General features: G+C 39.7%; 2 protein-coding genes across 4 annotated transcripts in view; both read right to left on the minus strand.

The window, feature by feature from the left end:
• Window positions 1–5,854: 5,854 nt before the first annotated feature.
• On the minus strand, window positions 5,855–13,227 carry hnf4g (hepatocyte nuclear factor 4, gamma). 2 transcript variants are annotated; one of them, XM_046049543.1, is made up of 11 exons: window positions 13,098–13,227; window positions 11,704–11,869; window positions 11,313–11,407; window positions 10,450–10,556; window positions 10,150–10,299; window positions 9,661–9,748; window positions 9,143–9,295; window positions 8,347–8,396; window positions 7,932–8,118; window positions 6,552–6,671; window positions 5,855–5,997 (listed from the first exon to the last, which is right to left on the minus strand). In XM_046049543.1, exons 1-11 carry the CDS (start codon window positions 13,225–13,227, stop codon window positions 5,876–5,878), a joined length of 1,368 nt encoding a protein of 455 aa, XP_045905499.1. In that variant the 3' UTR covers window positions 5,855–5,875. The 2 variants fall into 2 exon arrangements, with proteins under 2 accessions (XP_045905499.1, XP_045905508.1); XM_046049552.1 differs by having other exon boundaries at window positions 11,704–11,865; window positions 13,094–13,194.
• A 5,894-nt stretch (window positions 13,228–19,121) lies between these two features.
• LOC123975161 (probable G-protein coupled receptor 141) overlaps window positions 19,122–21,591 on the minus strand; it is a 5,131-nt gene continuing 2,661 nt past the window's right edge. The window contains exons 1-2 of one of the 2 annotated variants that reach the window (XM_046056384.1): window positions 21,131–21,341; window positions 19,122–20,435 (exon numbers count right to left, since the gene is read on the minus strand). In XM_046056384.1, the coding sequence (XP_045912340.1) occupies window positions 19,539–20,435; window positions 21,131–21,187 (954 nt within the window). In that variant the 5' untranslated portion in view covers window positions 21,188–21,341 and the 3' untranslated portion in view covers window positions 19,122–19,538. Of the gene's footprint in view, window positions 20,436–21,130; window positions 21,342–21,591 lie in introns of those variants that run through there. The other variant, XM_046056392.1, reaches the window with a different exon arrangement.

Below are 21,591 nucleotides of genomic sequence, written 5' to 3' on the forward strand. Positions count from 1 at the left end.
TTTGTACTCCTCTTTCACTCTTCTTCAACTTGTTGACTTTCTATCTAATTCAGTTTGCAACTTCCTACATTTCCCAAAATGCCCTTTTAAAAAACCCAGAGAATTTTCTTATTGCATCCAGCTGTTGAGTTATACTGTAAGAGTGGTTGGAGGGATGGAGCGATGATGATAGAAATAGCTTTTCCAGTTGAGAAAAAGTGAGGGTCACCAATTACTCAAGACATATCATGTCTTGTGACTGCATTATCACATCATGGACTATTGATGTGACTGTCACTGGAGAAATTGCCATCTCTGCTTCTTCTGTGATGGATTTCTAACTGATTGCATGAAACATGAAAATGGTCATATTTGGCATGGCTCTATGGCAATGTCAGCTAGTCTGTTCGGTTGGATTGCTATGGAATTATGTACAGAAATTTATGTTTCTCAGAGAATGATTCCCACTGACTTTGGTGATTCCCTGACTTTTTCTCTAGTGCAACCATGAGGCTGACACTGTGACATGTCTGGATAACTATTGGACAGATTGCCATTGTCACTTTCATCTAGTTCCATTATTTCAATTACCAGTATTTTGGTTCATGACCAAATACCTAGTAAAAACCTGATGACATTCCCATCAGTCTCAGCTGCATTTTGTGTTTAGTGTTAAATAGTAAATGGTCATTTTCAGTTTCAAATTGAAATTGAAAATCAGCATGTGTGCTGTGCTTAGGCACAGCCTCACAGAAGCCGTGGACTCTTAGTCTTGTTAATTTACTAAAAAGAAATGTGACATAAACTGGTCGCAGGTTAGACCTCTGAAGTACCCAGTGTATCCAGTCCTGTCAAACTGAAGCTACTGGGGCTGCTGCTCAATGCTCTTAATAGGAGGCCCCTTTGAGTATGTAAGTCATCCTTCGAACGAAATACTAAAGCCTCTCATTTAACTGAAAAACACACATGAAACCCACCAGAAAAGTGGGAGTAAGAAGCAAAATCAGCTACTTGTTTGGGTAGAATAAAAATCTGCAGTCTCTTTGCCTGAATGTCACATGGTCAAAAACAACTACAGTGAAGGCATTTTCAAAGAGAGGTATTCAGCCATACTTAACTTTGATGCCATGCTGCTTAGTGTATAAATAAGGGCAGTATTCATGCACCCTTATCACTGTTTGATATCACCTCTTATGGTGCAAAACATAACCCACCTACACGCTACAATTTGCAATACATTTAGTGTTATTGACCAAGGTCCATAGGCGCCCTGTAATTTAAGGTACCAAGCACAGAGTTTTACTGCACTTCACTACAGGGTTCCTAATATCCTTTGGATTGAGGGTGCTTTCGTTTATGCTGCGAACCTGTGAAAACATTAGAGGGGTAAAAAGGTAATCATTTACTCAATGCAGATGGAGTTATCTGAAATCACAGCTCTAGTATTTAGACCTCTCCCTCCTTCTTCTCCCTTCTCTCTTCTTCTCCTCCTTTTCTCTCTCGCCCCTTCTTTCTCAATTGTGTCCCTCGCCTCTGGCAAATGGGAGTCATTTGTTTGTGTGAACTTCCCATAACCCGCAGCGCGTGAGACACTTATCATTCAGAGTGGGGCTGCTTCGTCCTGTGTTGTAATACCTCCACTCTTCTTCTTCTTCTTCTTTTTCTTCTTCTTCTTCTTTTTCTTCATTTTTTCTTTTCACACCAGAACCATGTCTGTTCCACCTGGCTCTCACCATGGTTCCTCATAAATGAGTCTCCATCTTTCTCCATTCTTTCCCTCCCTGCTCACCCATTTCCCCCATCACGATCCCCCAGTCTCTCTTTCTCTGTCTCTTTCTCTTTCTCTCTCCAATCTCATTCCCCATGTAATCTCAGGGTACAGAGGACCGTTTTCATTACTGCACTACTCCTCTTATCATCCACCCTGTCATCTCCTCTGTCTCCTGTCTTTTTTATATTCCTTTATTCTAACAAGTCTGCATCTCAAAAGCCATCAGTGGTCCGCCCCTTTTCATTTCCCTAATGTACCCCAAACACAGAGACACACACACACACAACACACACACTACCCTGGCCCTAACCTCTAGTTTGATTGCCTTAACCTGGTCCCCATCATCATGATGTAGAGCACACCCAGTGTGTGTGTGTGTGTGTGTGTGTGTGTGTGCGTGTGTGTGTTACCAGCAGTACAGTATGCATTTTTTAAATTTTTATCTGTGTGTGTATTATCTCTGCCAGCAAAATGAGCATCAGCACGACAAAACAGATAACCTAAACAGGGAATGAGAGAATAAAAGTATACGAAAAAGTGAGACAAAAATAAAGCTGGAGACAGGAAGAGTGGTGAGACAGAAGGAGACAAACAGAGAGAGGAAGAGAGTGATTATAAGGAGGGAAAGCTGTCATTGAAGGCCGAGGTGAGCCTTAACCCTCTTGCTTGCTCGCTTTAATCCCTCATTTATGTGAACTCAGCTTTGGAAATGAAGCTGTCACTGTATTTTCCTTCCCTTCACCCATGCTGTGGTATAATCAGAAACCACACATGCATGCAACACACACACAGTCGCAGGATGGAGACACAGAAAATCTCTCAGAAGAGGTTTTAAATTCATTCCAGAGTTGGAGGCAGAGATTCATACAGCCTTACCTTGTCTCCTAGAGGAGAAATCATCGGACATGTTACAGACAGAGGAGAATTATGGGTAAATGCACTGGTGAGGAATGATAGTCTGCAATCTCCGGCTCTAATCTGGGATCACTGACACATGCCATTCATTTCAAACTGTACCAATATTCCCCTGCATGGAGCATACATGTGTGACTTTGCAATATTTTACGACTACTTTGAGACCAAAAAGATCTATTTAAACAGACTGGAAACAGCACATTTAAGCTGGATTTACAAAATCCGAAACATGCTCTCTTTAAATTTATATTTGTTCTTTGAATAATCTAAGACACCTTAAGTAACATTTTTAATGGGAGTGTTACGATGATGCTGATGCAAATAGCCATATTATAAATATTGAAAACAACATGAAACATATGTCAGTGTGTTTCTCACTTTTGTTGACAACATATGAAATAAAATGATGGCTATATACTGGGTGCCATCTTAAATGCTGCCACTAAATAAGTAAGTGATGCTGGTGGCATTAAAACAAGATTAAAGGTTTTTTGGATTACATTTAATTTTTCCCCCCATTTTTTATTAGGGTATAGTACATTGATAACAGCCATTAAAGAGCAATTTGTCTGTTGTGAAACGACAGACTTGTACTGCCATCTAGTGGTTACTAAAGGATGATGGCTGGAAGGATGGCTATATATATCTGTTTGATGGTCCATGTCCAACTTGCAAATTGTAAACAGATTTTAATAATTATAAAATAAATATATGTGAAAAGGAAGTTAACCGCTACCCTGACAACTCTGTATTAATAGTACACTTACTTTTGTTAGTGAACAACACATTTCATCATCAATGTATGTTCATTTAGCATTTGAGTTGAGAGTAAATTATTGTTTCAAGTGTCTCATAACAAATAAGCACCTCTTTATTATTTATATTCCTTTGAAGTATCTTTTCACCATTTGTCAAAATTCACAAGTGTGTGAGAAAAGTAAACAATACACAAAAAAGCGGCTGATTTAATGGGCTCATTTTGAAAATGACAGCCTTAATTACCAAACTAGTCAAACTAAGATGCAGCTAAATAACAAAAGACATTTTTTTTTTTAGTTTTCCTGTCCATCTATTGCTCCTCCATCTCTCTATAGCTCCCTCTCATCACCCTCCTCAGGTGGAGCGAGCGTCATACTGGTGTGTAATAGGGTGCTGTCAGTGTGGGCAGTGGTGAGGTGTGGGGAGGGGAGCGGTACGTCTCAGATGAGATATGTGACTGGCATGCTAACACAGAGTTTTATCTGAGGAAAAAGAAAGAGACAAGGCCCCCACAACTCCTCACTATAGGCGTCTGATTAAAGCTCCAAGGGTACACACACATGCACACACTTCCAAAAACACACGTATAGAATGCTACACACATGCACTGGCATTTTTATAAATAAATTGCAGGTAGGAGCACACACACACACACACACACACACACAAACACACACACACACAGTATATATGTATACACACATCCTCCCGTTGTGGGAGGTGTTGCTTTGACCTAAGCCAGGTAGTTTGTCCATTATGGAGTTGATAGGAGGATTTGGCCATGTTGATTCTAGACAGCATCATCTTCTATGCCATAAATAACCTGAGTGTTTTCTCTGAGTCGCACAACAATATACAGAGCATAAGAGCTCTCAGCTTTATTTCCTGGTCTCATCCACTGCACACAAATGCTCACACATACACATAAACCCCAAGAAAATGATTGTCTGTGGACGGACATAAGCAAAATACCAGATTTAAAAGTACAGTTGGCCCCAGTACAGCTCAGTTTCAGTTTAAATTATCATTTTACATTATTCTCAGATGGACGGTGGGGGAAACTAGTTTGATTTTAGATGAGCAGCATCATCCAGCATTGCAGTCTCAATAGTTTGCCAATAAAGCTTTGGATACGAACTGTGTACCCCTGACCAATGGAACTGCGGGGGAGCATGATGACTTCCATGAAGGAAGTAATGGACAAACCACACTCTTTTATTCTTCCATGTGCGCAGACCATATTGAAATACATGCTGTCAATTTATCATCATCTGTCTGTCTATATTGTTTTCTTTTCAGAATCTAATATGAAAAAAATGTCAATTTCCATTTTTCTAGCAGTATCTACTGAAATGATTTGCTGTTACTGTACCAGATAAATGTTGGATTGAAAAGGAATTTCTCTATTTCCATCTAACGCTTTACCTTTCCCAGTTAAAAAAAAGAGAGAATAAATAATATATAAATATATAATACTAAAAGTATACTGTACATGTGGTGTACTGATGCAAACATATGCAACATATACAATAAGTAGCTCATTTGCATTTAGGACTCTTTTGTATTTCTTCTCTTGACAGCAAGAGGGGGCTACTGTGACTTTTGTGAGTCTCTCACTGTATGTATATTATGCATTTTAATAAATCCACATTCAATGAGTACATTTCAAATAAAATACTCAAACATTATTCAAAATGGATTTTTAATCAATATACTGTATAAATGAAGAAATGTTCACATTATCAACACAAAATAAAAAATAAACAGTTAATTCTAGAAATTGAATAAAGGATCTGAATATTTTCTTTCATCCATTCGACTATATACAGTAAGTTATTCAAATATTAAAATTTTTCCACATTCTTTTTGCATTTAACATGAGGTCTTTATTAACTATTTATAAATTATATTATTATTATTATTATCATGTTGATCTTGGCCACAAACTATTGTAACCCATTATATTATGTTTAGCTGCTGAATACATGTACATTAATAATATTTATGTGTGTTAAATCCTGAAAATCAGCAAAAACATTTCTGAAGTTCTCTAGAACACATTCCGATACTGATGTATAAACAAAACAAAGTATTACATTTCTATTTGATGGCCAGCTGTAATGTGTTGTCTGTAAGCCATCAGTTTTTCCATTGCTGTTGCCTATGAAATTCATGATTAGATGATATTTCGTACATTTACACAGAATTACTCAGAACTCGCATTTGACATGCACGAGTGATAGACTGTACATAAAGAACCGTAGGGACTCACAGCATTTTCGTGACGTTTATGCCCAATCAAGCAAGACGGTCAAAAAAAAAAAACAGGGTAAAGTCTAACCACATACACTGAACAGGGATTTTCTTTCACAATTTTTATACCACAGCTGGGATGATGAGCAGGGGAAAGGGAAACTGATCCTATGTCAGCCTATGATAGAGAGGGAGAAGTCAGAGATCTATCTGTGTGGAAGGCGAGGGGCTGTCTGGAGGACAAAGAGGCTGGGGAAAGGGTTTGTACTTCTCTGGGGCAGGACCCTGAGGGGGCGATGGGATGGGAGTGTCTGGAGAGGCTACAGGAAGACAGGCAGGCACATAGAGTCATTAGTTATTTCATTTTGCAAATGAACATGTTTTTGTGTGGGTTGGGGACAGCATTGATTGTATGTGCAATTGTAAAATGTATCCACTGTGGTCCACAGTACATGTTACATCTACAGCTGCTGCTTTATAGATACAGTTCACATCAATCTTGTGTGGCCATTAGGTGGTGTAATATTGCCAAATGCATTTTTTATTTTTAAATGAAAGCATACAGCATGGCCAATACTCATCAATTCTTGTAAATGTTGCATTGATATATTGATATGATATATTTTTCACATTCAGGATGCCTGTTTATTAGTTTCAGCTAAATTAATGGAAACACATCTGTCACACAGTTTTGTGACATTTCATGAGAAGAGATAAATTGTATCAACTTTGCATTGATATGATTTGTGTGTGTGTGTGTGTGTGTGTGTGTGTGTGTGTGTGTGTGTGTGTGTGTGTGTGTGTGTGTGTCAGAGGGCTTGTGCTTGTCTGAGGGATTGTGTGATAGTATGCATGTCTGGTATGTGGCTCTTACCTATCAGCGGAGTGTGAGTGACAGGCATGGTGCTGATGACAAGTGTGTGTCCGGTCACAGGGTCCTGGGCCAGCTGGGTGTGTACAGGGTGGTGCAGGTGTGTGGGCTCTGACGTAAGGCCTGAACACATTACACAGATAGTCAGATAGTGTTGTAGTTGTAACCAACTGACAGCAGGTTGTTGTTGTACATTTACAGCTGATTTTTGTTCTGCATCTCATCTAGATTTTTTTTATTTAATCAGGTGACATTTAAGGGCTAACACGCATAATGAAATCCTCCAAAACAACAGATTTCTTCGTGCACATGGTGGCATTTCACCCAACAAGCCCTCATTAGACCAAAAAGAACAATGGGTAGTTCACTTCGCATAATTTTGGGGCAGGGGGGGTTACAATAGTGCAAGAACAAATCTCTGTTTTGGGACTTTTAATTAATTGAGTGAGTTGAGTTTAAGAAATGTATGCTGATTTTAGTCAGTCTGTGCCTTCAAAAGCGTATCTACATGTGTGCATGTTTTATACAGTAATTGAGACAGGCTTCCATAACTTCATTTCAAAAGCTGAGAAATCTACATAAGCAGCTCTGGAACATGCTCATGTATCAGTGTCACTCAAATAACCTGTAATTCTTTAATATTTTTATAAGATGTAGAGAGACATCATGTCATTTCATTTTCTTAATTGTTTGGTTTGGTTGGCTTGTTTGTTGGTTTCAAACTGTTAGTAGGGTATATGTATGTTGGCATCATTATGTTTCATCACTTGCACATTCACATTACTAAAAATATCATCTCAGTATTTGAATAGCAGGGTTTTTTTGTTGTTAGTTCCACATTCCTACAGGATGCTGAAAAATAAAACACACACAGCTCTTTCTGTACACGGTCTTCTAAGTCAGGTTGTCATATTCTGGAGTTGTTTTTAGTATGTATGGCGAAGAATGGAAGACATTTTTGGAGATGACTTTTTTCCTTTATTTATGACTTTATTTCCCCTCCTCATCTTGTGCTTGAGTTGTCTGTCATGGCCCTGCCTAGCATATTTTTTGATGCATTCTACCTTTAACTACAGACGTCCTTATTTATACATATTAAGATATGTTTGCAGATGTCACCTAGCAGCATCTCATCTAGCAAGTTGTCTATTTTGGTTTTGCCTAATATATATGTGGATTATACAAAGGTATACCATCTTTCTGCAAAATCCCTAACTTTTTACCCATTTATATATCCAGGAAAACTTTGCTGTATATGTATACTTTTTGTTTTTTACATTGCTTCATACTTATACAGTTCCACACATTTATCACTGAGGAGCTCCACTGGTATACGTTACCCTAAATGCAGATTTACAAGCACAGACATAGACCCGGTCTCACCTCCCAGCAGCATCTCGTGCAGCAGGTTGTCTATCTTGGCCAGGCCACAGAGCTTAATCAGCTGGAGCTGTTCGATCATCTGCCAGGTAATGCTCTGCAGGGTGGGGAGAAGGAGTAACAGCTCACCAAAACGACCCCTGGAGTCATACTGACGATCATTAATGTAGTCCTCCAGACTCATCTGGACCTGCACACACACAAGGCAAAGTCTCAATCAGTGAAAGCAAACTGCTCTTGTCCTTGAAGATGAATGGTATATTATTTGCAATATAAGTGCAAAATAAAATGTATAACAGTGATAATAATGCTGTTTGAAAATCAAGCCTTAAAACTGTTTATAGGAAATTATAATTGAACATGATGGAAAAGAACTGCAGCTCCACACTAAGCTACAAGAGTCAAATGCTCGACCTACCTGCAGACGCATGGCCTTGATCTTTGATGGGTCCCGCAAAGACTTTGCATCTGCACATTGGGAGGCAAAGAGTAGAAATGAGAGGGTGGATTAAGGGTGGGTTGGAATGGAGGAAGGGGTTCAATGACAGGAGGAAAAAAGCAAAAAGATCAGGGATGGAATTGAGGATATGAGTAAAACTGATGGAATGATTATGGTCAACCTGGGGCATGAAGGCACGATGAGGGGATTTAGATGGGGGGGGCAGGTAACACAAGATGGGGGCAGGGATTGTGGTCACACTAGGCCAAGGAGATAGGAGAGGGATTGGGATCTAGCTTTGAGGGGAAATTTAACCAGATGGATGGGAGTGGTTGGGAAAAGAGGGATCTGGAGAGCTATTTTCAGTCTTTAACTATTCATAATGTTTTCTTACTCAGTCTTACCTGACTATCTTTTTTTGTCATGCATTACCCACTTGACAATAAGATATTATGTCCTATACCCTGAATTAATACTTATTTGAAATAATCAGCACATCATAACACGTGCGCTAGACATCATTAACACATATTGGGTGTCATAAGTCTGTGCCAATGTTTTTACCAATGCAAATCTTATCCTAATCTTGCCCAAGTGGTTTCCTCAGCCTAACACAGCTTTTCCCTGTTTCAAAAATTTCCCTGGAAATTTGAATTACACATACATGGAGAAGCACGGGCAGGCTGGATAAAACATGGGTAAACACTCATCCCCATAAATAGTAAACTGGTTACTAGCATTTTTTTGTTTTGTTTTGTTTTGTTTTTTTAATCACCTGGGTCAAAGAAGACAATAGCCTTGAGTGCTGCATACTCATTGTCATCTATTTGAATATCCTGGAAGGGCTGGACCAGCTCTTCCAGCACTCGGTTGGCGACCCGACAGATCTCTGGCTCAGGACTGTTTCTATGGATCACACAGCCATTACCTTCAGAAACAGAGTGCATCAGTTAGTGGTTGTGTTGAGGGTAATTGAAAGGTATATGTAGAGTTTTGTCAGGCCTTATTTATGGGTTCCAGTCAAGGTTATGGTGAAGGGGTGTGTCGGGAAGGTCCTCAGACGTATAGAAATGCAAAATCTGTGTGTGGTTGGCAGATATGCCTACGGTATGATGTTGGTACATGCCCCAGTAATGAGTAATGCCCTTTGCTGGAGACACTTTTGAAGTTACAAAGAAACATAAAGCTTTAGTTAATCAGTCTCAGCTAACACAACAGCTGAGCAGTCTTCACACTCCAGTGCTGAACCACCGGAATGCACCACATAGAAACAAGATGCCGCTCTACTTTTACCTAAAAGCAGGAAGTCCTTGAATGGCATTGACCTTTTGGCAACCCCGAGCAAGAGGTGTTCACCTGCATGAGCCCTGAGCAAGCTCACCTAGAGACAAACACACAGACACACACACAGTTTAACGAAGATCACAAACAATGTAACATTGCATTCCCTTTTGCCCTTCAATACATCACCCAGGGGTCATACTGTATTTGTAGAGTCTTAGACTAAATCAAGCAGTCTCTGTATGCTAATTTACATAACATCTCTAATGTTCTACTTAATCATTGCTTCAATTATTCTATCACCTCTGAGTACATTGTGTTGATTAAGAGGATATTTCTTCTATCCAAACTGAAACTGCTTTGACAGAATTAGCCCTTTGTTAGAGCTGCAAGCTCATCACTCACAGTTCCATCACTTAAGAACAAAGGTGAGATGTAAAAGAAAAAAATGCAATCACATAATCACAGATTGCACCCCATCATGCATCACAGCCCCGTTACCTGATCATCCAGTGGCAGTTCTCCAAAGGTAGGAATATATTTGGCCCATTCCACCAACACCAATAGCTGTTGTCTCATAGAATCACAAACATCCCCAACAGAGGCTGACTTCTGCTCGGATATGTCTGATATTCCAACTGTTGCAGTGATCTGGTGGGAAACATAATGGTTTTCGGGTCACAGTCTGTTGCTTTCCTTGTGCATTTATAATTTGGTTCATGCACATGATGTGGTGACTGATAAAGCTAACATCAGCTCATACACAACCATATATCAGTGGGGAAATTGGAGAATTGGCACCTGTTGGGACATTGATTGTGCTTGGGCCAAAATAGTGATGGGCAGCAAGTCTTGGGAGTCAGGTATGCTTCTCCGGGAGCTGATCCGGTCTCTCTCGTTCTGTACAGCTAAAATGTAACAGACAGCCAAAGTTACTCTGTGTGTGAAACAGAAAAGAGCAATAAAAATGAACAGGGAAGTGACAGCACCTCCTGTAGTTCACTTTTTGTAAAAAATTAACTCATTGTCAAACAAGTAGATGTCCAGTAAACCTGCTAATATTCAAGTCACTTTCCTGCTTTCAAGAATTTGCTGAAGTCGGGGGGGGAGGGGGGGGGGGGGGCATTCTGAATGCAAACGATGACAGCAGACGCTAGGGCAGTTAATATTTAGGAAAATAGCATTACAGGCTGGCATCAGCAAGAGGAGTCAAACGTTAACCAGTTGCAACCCAGAACAACATGTTTGAATAACTCATGATTAGGTGTCATAAAACTCTGTGCCAAGGTTATACCCCTCATAAATACACACACACACACACACACACACGTACACATACACAAAGTTATCGCATATTTTATGGCTGAGCTGATTTCAGCCATCTTGGAGCAGGTTTCAGATTCTTCAGCCTTTACTTCAGTGCCGCTAGTTTTAAGGCTATATATATACATACTACTGACAATACACTATGAAATTCTGTGTTTGTTTAAAAAAACAAACAAATAACCCCCCAAAAATGTGAATTTTTATTTTGTATCTCTGCATGTAAACTTTTAGTGGAGTTTCAAAATGGAGAAAACAAAACGCATGTATGGTCACGAGGTAACAGTTCAGTGCTCTCTACTGTCTCTCTTGTCCAGGGGGCAAGAGGGAGGTTTCCCTACCTTCTTTTTTCATGCCAGCCCTGAAGCATTTGTTGAGTCTGCAGAAACGACACTGGTTCCTCTTATCTTTATCCACAACGCACTGTCTGCTGAATCTGCATATGATAAAAAATACAATGATATAAATAGCTATTTATTACATATAACAGAGCAAGACGTGATGAGATAGTGTACTATAACATAACACAAGTTGAGGTGACACGCCATGACATGATGACTGGCCTGAATAGTAAGTTATCAATAGTTAAGGTGTCTATCTGCACATGATCATAAAGGTACAAAAGCGTGTTTATGAGCACGTAAGTGTTCATACTGTGTGTCTTATAATTTCCACATATGATGGCATGATTTAAAGTGTGTTGTTTTATGTGTGTGTTTTTGCTGTCTGTACCTGCAAGTGTAGACATGGCTCTTGCGTATGGAGCGTCTGAAGAAGCCTTTACAGCCATCACAGCTGGAGGCTCCATAGTGTTTCCCTGTGGCTTTGTCGCCACAGATGGCACAGTTACTACTGACCCCGTCTGCACCAGGCAGGCTCGTCTCTGTCGGCATGCTGTCTGGGGCACACAAAACCACCCATACAGGTAAATACACATGCATATGCTGCATACATAAGTGCACAGACACAATAAAGTCATAGCATCTGACTATTCTAGTAAATGTATTCTTTGTATATTCCATAGTATAACTGCAGAGGTTTGTTGGGGTTTGTATAACTGCAAAGTCATTTTTGTGGTGTTTGATTTGTACCATACAGAATATGTATCTGCAAAACATAGATCAGGAGAAGGAATAAGTGGCAGTCACCGGGCATTTAAAACATTACACTTGATGTCTTTACTTTTACTGTCATAATCATTGTCACCATTTTCATAATCATCAGGATTGTTATCATGATCAGCTGTAGCCGCATCGTCACCAAAAATTAAAAACATTCATCATTGTACCTACCAAATAGAACACAACATAAGTATAGCATGAACACACACCCACACACAGATGTCGCTCCCACACCAGTGCCAAGCAGGATGAGTACACCAAGTTTCTGTCCACATGCTGAGGTGGCATCAGAGTATCATTGAGATGGGTGCTTGCTCTTCAATAAAATATCTTTATGACACATGCCTGCAATTCCTGCCTAAACAGCTTTATTAACATTGTGGTTTCATGCTTTTACAACCCCTACCTAGCCCTTTTCTTTCCTTCACGACTGCAGACCTCCACAGACATCTCCACATACAAGCAATCGGCAAGTGGAATTCATTTTCCACAATTAGACAACCAGATACACGCACTACTGACCAACATTGAAAGGTTGTGAGTTTCCCCCTCACTTAATTTAGGCACACAGAGTTTGTTATGTAAAAACAAACCCTTTCTGATTTCCTCTTCTACAAATAGCAACGAATTTGCCTCCAGCTGGTCTCTCTTCACTTTATCAGTACATATCTAGTCTTGCAAACTTGCACACCTCACCCATTCCGGAGGTAGTAGACCACCCCAAACCATCCTTAAAAGATACATCATGTTAATCAAGAGGCTTTATCAGATTCACAATTCCAAGCTTCTCTCATTTCTTTGTCTATATTAAGCCATTGTGCAGGTACCCTTCATACCGGATGAAGAAGAAGTGTGTGTATGCCGTATCCGTTTTAACTGTCTACTGTCATGCTGTATGTTAGCATGTCCAACATGCATGCTGAAAAACCAGATGTTTTGTGCTTCAATTAATGTTTGTATTTGTTTATACATGGGTTTCTTTGCGTGTGTACGTAACACACTTACCTCCTCCTCCATAGAGCACCTCTGCATTCTCAAAGCCCAGTGTGCTGTATGATGGGTCCAGGCCTTCGCAGTAGTTGGCTACTTCCATATCTAACAGAGCTTTACTCTGAGCAGCAGGAGGATACTTCATTCCTGTTTCAACTTGGTCTTCGTTTCCTCTTTTCTCTCTTCTTGTCCCAGTTCACTCTAAAGTCTCTCTTTCTCTTTTCCCCTATCTGCTGGTCTCTGCTTCATCTAAGTCTTACAGACATGACAGGGGAGATCCTTGGCATTAAAGAACCATAATCCCATGTGATTGGGCCAGGAATAAGGAGAGGGGAGGAGCTGTGGCTAAGACTTCTCACCTTATTGCACATTACTTATCTGTCCTTCTCCCTCTTATCACATGGATGGATAGATTGTGATGAAGGAGATGTTTCCCCTCTCCCCCTCTGCGTCTTTTTTCTACCTGTTTTTTTCTTGTTGTTTTTTTACTATGGTATAGATTTTATCTTATTTTGGAGGCGCGGATCTGCATGGACGACAGGGGGGTTTATTCTTACAGGCACATACATTTATGAAAGTGTGTGTGAGCGAATAAGTGAGTGCTCTTACTCGATTATTGAGTTACTCAATAGTCGACTATTGAGTTACTCAATAGTCGAGTAATAGCACCCCCACCTCAGCAGAAGATAATCTATAGAGACACAAAGTGAAATGGAAAACACTGATAGCTTCCATTAACTCTTCCATAAACACAGTCCTCGGGTTTAAATCCAACCCTCTGTTGATAAAACTTTATTCTACGTGTTTCTAAATTAAGTAAATTGTGTCATATTCAATACTGTAAACATCTCAAATGGCATTAACCTCACTTACTACACTATTGATGTTGTTACCTGCATTTTTAGTTAATTAATGGAATATTTAAATTACTCTAGTGTGTAATTTTTAAATAATTTATTTGTTAGGGTTTAATTTTAGATCCTGGATTTATTGCAGTTGCACTGTCATTGTTTTATGACTTCATATCAGTAAATATAAATATGTCTACTGTATATTTAAAATGAATGAGAACTTTCAAACAGGGTGTTACACTCACACACTTTTGTTCTTTTGCTTGATGAGCCAATCTGCTGTGTAGGAGAAGGGGAAACATTCAAACTACTCAAAGGAGGATCAGCATGTAATATTAACACAAATTCATAGTTCTCACACTTCTATCTGCTGTCTCACTATAAAAACATAACACAACAAATTTCCTGAGGAATACATGTTGAAGGGGAGTTAAACCAACATGTCGTTATACCCAAACAACAGAATAGTCGGTTGCCAACAACTCTCAATGACAGATAGTATATACATTCACTGGCCACTTTATTAGGTACACCTTGCTAGTACCGGGTTGGACCCCCTTTTGCCTTTGTGGCATACTTTCGACTGCTGAAATCGAGAACCATCAGAGCAGGCTACATTTTTTCAATCTTCTATTGTCCGATTTTGGTGAGCCTGTGTGAATTGTAGCCTCAGTTTCCTGTTCTTAGCTGACAGGAGTGGCGTCTGGTTTGATCTTCTGCTGCTGTTGCCCATCTGCCTCAAGGTTCAACGTGTTGTGCGTTTAGAGATGGTATTCTGCATACCTTGGTTGTTACGAGTGGTTATTTGAGTTACTGTTGCCTTTCTGTCATCTCCAACCAGTCTGCCCGTTCTCCTCTGACCTCTGACATCAACAAGGCTTTTTTGTCCACACAACTGCTGCTCACTGGATATTTTCTTTTTGGACCACTCTCTGTAAACCCTAGAGATGGTTGTGCGTGAAAAACCCAGTAGATCAGCAGTTTCAGAAATACTTAGACCAGCCTGTCTGGCACCAACAGCCATGACACGTTCAAAATCACTTAAATCCCCTTTCTTCCCCATTCTCATGCTCGGTTTGAACGTCAGCAAGTTGTCTTGACCATGTCTACATGCCCAAATGCATTGAGTTACTGCCATGTGATTGGCTGATTATCTATTTGTGTTAACAAGCAATTGAACAGATATACCTTATAAAGTGGCTGGTGTATATATGTGACTATTGGGGAGTACAAGTGACAAGTGTACAGGACCTTTGTCGTCATGGTAACAATAATAAACACTTGGTTAACTTTGTGAAACGGTCACAGTTTGGTTAGGTTTAGGCACCAAAACACTAGTCAGTGAGCTGCCTTCTCTTTCAGGGAAGTAATAATAATAATAATAATAATAATAATCTTTATTTGTAGAGCACTTTTCAAAAACAAGTTACAAATTGCTTTAACAAGTGTAAAGACAATAATAACCAAAAGACAATAATACAAAAACAATACAAGATAAAAGCAAGAAAACATTGAAAAGACTAAAATACACGTTTAAGATAAATATAAAGTAAGTAAAATAGAATAAAATAAACAGGGATAAAATAAAGTCAAATAAGATCGGGAAAGGCTCTCCTATAAAAGTATGTTTTAAGAAGGGACTTAAAAGAGTTCACTGACTCAGCCGACCTGATTTCCTCGGGCAGGCTGTTCCAGAGCCTCGGGGCCCTGACAGCAAACGCTCTGTCCTCTTTAGCTTTCAGTCGAGACTCTGGAACAGACAACAGACCTTTGCCTGAGGATCTCAAGGTGCGTGCTGGTGTGTATGGGACTAGGTCAGAAATATTACAAGGCGAGAGGCCATGAAGAGCTTTAAAAGTAATCAATAAAATTTTAAAGTCAATTCTAAAACATACTGGGAGCCAGTGTAATGAAGCTAAAATAGGGGTGATGTGGTCATATTTCTTTGTTCTGGTTAAAAGCCTGGCAGCTGAGTTCTGGACAGTCTGGAGTCGATCAGTAGATTTTTGGGTTAAACAAGTGAAAAGGCTTTATCCAGGTAAGTGATGTAGTAAACACACTAATTTACTACCATAAATCAGTTAAAATGTCCCAACCCACACATTTTGCATAGGGAATTTCATTGCACTAAATCTTATTGTGTGGCTTAAAGGAAATCAGTTTCAGAAATTGTGTTACAGAAGGCTGTAAATGAAGAGATTTGATTCCCTACAGTAAAGAGTGGGCCAGTCAGAAAAGCACCCACAGTGCATGAGAAGGCAATATTTTGTCACTGTAGACACAGTATATCAGCACATACATTATCACAGATTAATTACTGGACATAAAGAGAAAGAGCAAGAGACAAGGGGGACTAGGGGGGTGATAGAGGGATTACATTTTAACCAGGCAGTGAGGTCAGGACGCCTGACTCATCAGGTTTGTAGAGAGCGAGGAAGAATTTACTCTTTTACGATCACATTCATAATCACCTAACACGCAAAAGGACTGACACAGAGCACTGTAGCATGAATGTACTGGATTCAATTTATCATCAGATATATGTAACCATATCTGCATTAAACCAGGTTTAGAAAATATGAACCTGGCTTGAATGTGTGAAGACGTGGACTGCATGTAAGAGGGCAGTCATGTGATATGGTTTACAAAAAGAAATCAAGAGGCTGGAGGCTTTGGAGATACAATATCAGATAAAACCCAATATTCAGAAAAGTGAAAATCATTTTACTCCATAGCTATTGATAGACATGTTCAGAGCTTTAAAAAGGCTGTCCTTAGCCTCACCCTCCACTGCTCAGTGCAAGGACAACTGAGAAATTCAGTTTTTTTTTTGTCTTGTAATGATGAATGCCTTTAATCTGTTTTTCCTACTACACTTTGAATGCTTGACAAATCATACCATTGTCCATAAAACTGGAGCTGATCAGCTGTTTATGAAGCTGCTAACTTTGTTCACCACACTAATATCCTGAAAACTGAATTCTGCCATTCTTGGATGCAAACCTGTAGTGTAAGTTTCAAGGAATCTCCAGCCCCTTCTGCTCTTCTCCTGGCAAAAACTTAATGTAGAAGCTCACTGATTTTGAAATTTTATACGTGAATATAATTTTTTAAATTGTAAAAATAAAAAAGTGAATTATACATTGATAGAAATAATTGCTATTATGACTTCTCCAGCAGAAAATGAAGCAGGACATGACTGGGAAACTTTGCTTCCACCTAGCAACCAACAGCTCTTTGAAGCCATAAAACCCAGCGCTAAAAGGCTATCTCTGTGTGAACTGGCCATAATGCTGTTCTATTTAGATTAGGGGTTTTAATAGTCACAGACGATCATCAGCCAGCCAACCGACTCTAGTAAACCACAACTTCCTGATAGCCAGACAACAGGAAAAAAATACATGGTTTGCTACTAAGAGATCACCTTTTATTTTGACAGAACAAACATTAACTGGTTATTTCGGGGGGGGTTGCGTCACCATGTTGTTTTTAAGCCACTTCTATGATACTGGATTTGTGCAAATTAATAGAAACATGTGAAGTAAAGAATCATTTGAACAAGTCAACAACACTTCTAACAACAACAGACAGTTTCTTTAAATATTAGAGTTACATGCAGCAACATTTTTCCATACTCCTTTGTTCTTCTTGCTAATGTCTTAGCATGTTTTTGCACAATTAAGTCCATTACAACAGCACAAACTAATTCCTGTAATATCAATTGACTAATCTCTGACTTAATCTCAACAAAAGTTTCTCATTGCAACCTTCACAAAGGTATGGGGTGGGAATGATAATTTCTAATTACAGTGAATTATTGTAATAAATCATTTAACAATCCTAGAGTCAGAGATTATATTAAACACTACGTGCGTGTTATGTACTTTCAGTGGTAGTGCATCAGAGGACAAAAACACAGCACACCAAGCATGACAAAGTGAGCCTATGTTATCTGTTTTCACAAAAAGCTGTCTGTGGACAGAGCGACGAGAACGCTGTGTCATTAAATACACAAAACAAAATTCTATGAAATTTCTAGCAGACTTCCACAACCACTTACAGTATATGCAATCCTACAATTCAAAAGTACACCAGCTCTGGTTACGGAAGTATAGCAGGAATTGAAGTGTGTGTCAATGGAGATTGCCACCATATTACCACCAAAATACAAAACCACGTGATTTAGCAGAGCATGTTACCAAACTTCCTTGAGAATCTACTAAAGGTAAGCTTCACTTCCTCCACAACAACAACAACACACCTTATAATTCTTACAGCCAATGTGGATGTTTTGTTTTTCAATGACAACATACTTCACAGAAGGAGTTTGACTTACCTGTCTTTCTTTTTCCGTCTGGGATGTGCATTTATCCAGGTGTATTGTTGTACTCCGGTAGTGAGCAGCCCCTCAGTGTGACATTAGTCTAAGTGACACTAAGAATGGGAATATAGAAAAGGTCTTCGACAACATTAAAAGGGAAGGTTGGAGAGCCGAGCAGCCTATAATTCATGGAGCAACACATTGGATGGCGCCACCATAGCCCTGTCATTAGATCGATTTACTAAACAAACTCAAAGTAGGGTGGGGATGTTAAACAGTAACCCAGCGCTATAAAAACCAAAAGGAAAAGGATCACCAGGTGTGTGTGTGTGTGTGTGTGTATGTGTATGTCAGCCAGGGCCTCCAACACCACCTCAGAGGGCAGAAGTTAAGAGATCCAAGAGGTTTGAGGTAATGTTTCACAAAATAATGGTGAAAAAGTAACAGTTTATTTCTCATCTCAGCTGTGGAGCTGGACACTCCATCTATGCACAGTACACTGGGGTTAAGTGTTAGCAAATACAGTGAAATGTATTTATTTTTTCATTTCCACTCATGTCTTTCGCATTTAGTCACATTTTGGATGGAAAAAAGAGGGAACCTAAAAATGGCATAATTTCGCATTATGCATTTTGAGCTTGAAGCCTGTGTAGTAGATACAAAGACCAGCAGATGGCAAGAGTTCATTCATTTTTGAATCAAAAGCAAAGGTCAGTTTCCAGCCATGTCAAATTTAAGAGGTGCCCCTGCCTCCTGCTTAAGACACATATCACATAACCATCTGAGAGCGGACCTTTGTTCTATTGCCCCCCACCCCCCACCCCACCCCACCCCACCCCCCTCAATATTTTACTTCTCTCTGTGTCTCTCTGCTCTTTCAATCAAAAAAAATCTATCAAACAACAGTAAAAAACAATACATTTTTAAAAAGAACAACATCTTAATGAGTCACAAAAAATGCAGGTGACACAACAGTAGTAGGATTAATAAAACAAAGCCTGGTATATCTGACAGACCCTGGGAGCTTTGGTCTCACCCACCCCACCATTCTTTTCAAGTTAAGTTAGTGGAGATGGTGCATTTTAAAGTTTCCCTTAATCTACCTTAATGCTTGTTTTTATGAGCTTTTGAATAGATGTTATATCCTATTGTCGGCTTTTAGGGAGATGCACATAAGCAATTTTCTTATTAGAAACTCCAAATCCAAGGCAAGAAAGAACAGTTAAGTAAAATTAAGTTTCAAAATGAAGCTGACAAAGTCTCTTGACCCCTCTCACACACATCCTAGCAACAGTTTTTCACGTGCAGGTAGCAGGTTCTCCTCCCCAAGAAGGTGAGCATGTCCAGACAGTTAAAAGTGGTCAGACTCAGAAACAGCTCATTGGCATCCTGCAGTTCACTAATGTGTTCTAAGTAATACAGCCGGAACATGTGGTAGGGGATGAAGCAGACCACCATGATGAGGGCAAAGCACAGACTCTTCAGCTGAGCCCCGAAGTCCTGCTGAGAGGTGCATCCTTGGCGATGCTTGCTGTATAAAACCCTTAGGACATTGGCTTGGAGGGCTGTCAGCACAGAGGCCACCACTATGATCACTGTGCTTATGATGTAGTTGAGCACCTTGGCAGCAGATTCTATGTCATTGCCAAAATTGAAGCACTGTGTTGAATTGGTGTTGTTGTTAGTTGTGATTTTGCCGTAGGCATAGTAGATTACACAAGGGACCACGACGAGCACCACAATCCACACTACAGCACTGACAAGGAGTGCATGAATACTGCGGAAGGGGGACACCTGCTCAGCTTTGTGGTAGAATGTCATCAGGCGTGTGATTAGGATGATCACATAGAAGATAAAAGACATGTACATGTGGATGTGGATCATGCTGCTGACCATTTTACACCACCCTTGACTCAGGTTCCAATCTTGAGTCGCGTAATAGTAAATCCTGAAGGGCACGGTGAGAAGGAAGATGAAGTGGGAGAAGATGAGGTTAAGTACAGCGATGGAAGTGATCGATGTCGTGCTGGACTTCATGATGTGCACCATCAGGCTCAGGCTGATGGTGCCCGTGACCAGAACCACAGAGTAGATGGCCAGTAGGGCTGGGTAGTACTCAGTAGTTTTGTTGTCTGGCAGTGGCTCTGAGTTTGTCGTGGAGACCAGGCTATAGTTTTCCATCTTAAATAGAGAATGAAAGGGGGGAAGAGAGTAGGGTGCACATATGACACAGAGAGAAAAGGGGAGAAATGGACACAGGAAATTGAAGAATTAGAGACAGTGATGGTGGAATAGATTAGGAAAGGGTTTATTTTTTTTCAATGTTTCCCCCTGTGAAAGCCTTTATGGGGGTATTTTTCCATATCAAATCAAAGGTCTAAAGATAGAGGCTATCATATGCTATAAAGATTGTAAAATTGGTGGGCACTGCAACCAAGTAAAATTAACTACACTTGACTATTAAAAACAGGAGTAACAGAAACAAAGAAAAACAGAGAAACGGAAATAAATGCCAGTAAAAACAGGCTAATTCAACAATGCACAACAACACTTTACATTTACATATTTATGATACTTTCTAATATTATGTTGCTCATATTTGTTCACATAATCCAGATCAAAACAAGAATATAATTTTAGTCTGACATGCTGTCTTGCAAGCCTTCCTGTGGTTACAAGTTTACAAATTTGTTTAACAGCACAGAACAGGACTAAAATAAACTAAACAAGCTAAAATGAAAGAATCCACTGTTTAAATCTTACAAAGTTTAGAAATAAATATATTGTTCACCGTTTAGTTGTTACCAAGAGAACAATGCTGCAATGGAACCTGCATCACGAATTAACATAAAGTCAAAACCAGTAGCCTTACGTACCTTTTGATTCCAAGAAGAATTTGCTGCAGAGTGCTCTCGTGTGTGAAATGAAGGCATTAACTGATGTGTATGTCCTCTATTTTACACCACATTATCTCCATCGAGCAAAAGTATCGTTTTCACAATGCGACAGCGAGCATGGGGAAAGCTCTATGTCTGAGAAAACAATGTTTTTTCAGACATAGACATTTCCTGCTCTGTGTGTGTGTGGTGTGTAGGTGTGTGTGTGTGCGAATTTGTGCCAATTTTCAGTGGAAGTTAAGGTTATAAAAATATACTGTGTCTGATGTCAGTAACCACTGTCGAGTTTTGCATATTGTGTGTGTGCGTGTGTGTTTGTGTTGTGTGCAAATGTGCTCTGTCAGAAACAGGAGGTGATTGCACAGACATGTCAGCACAACCACAAAACTGGTTGCTTCCTCCTTATGGTCACCCCCCCCCCCCCCCCCCCCCCCCCCCCC

This window comes from Micropterus dolomieu, linkage group LG01, assembly GCF_021292245.1.
Source record: "Micropterus dolomieu isolate WLL.071019.BEF.003 ecotype Adirondacks linkage group LG01, ASM2129224v1, whole genome shotgun sequence".
Classification (NCBI taxonomy): Eukaryota; Metazoa; Chordata; class Actinopteri; order Centrarchiformes; family Centrarchidae; genus Micropterus; species Micropterus dolomieu.

Excerpts from the sequence above, each read along its gene's own strand:
- hnf4g (XM_046049543.1), bottom strand. The coding sequence starts at position 13,227 with ATGAAGTATCCTCCTGCTGCTCAGAGTAAAGCTCTGTTAGATATGGAA. Across the intron at positions 9,296-9,660 it reads CAAGGACTTCCTGCTTTTAG|GTAATGGCTGTGTGATCCAT; the intron begins GTAAAAGTAGAG and ends CTGTTTCTGAAG. Across the intron at positions 8,119-8,346 it reads TCAAGGCCATGCGTCTGCAG|GTCCAGATGAGTCTGGAGGA; the intron begins GTAGGTCGAGCA and ends GTGTGTGTGCAG.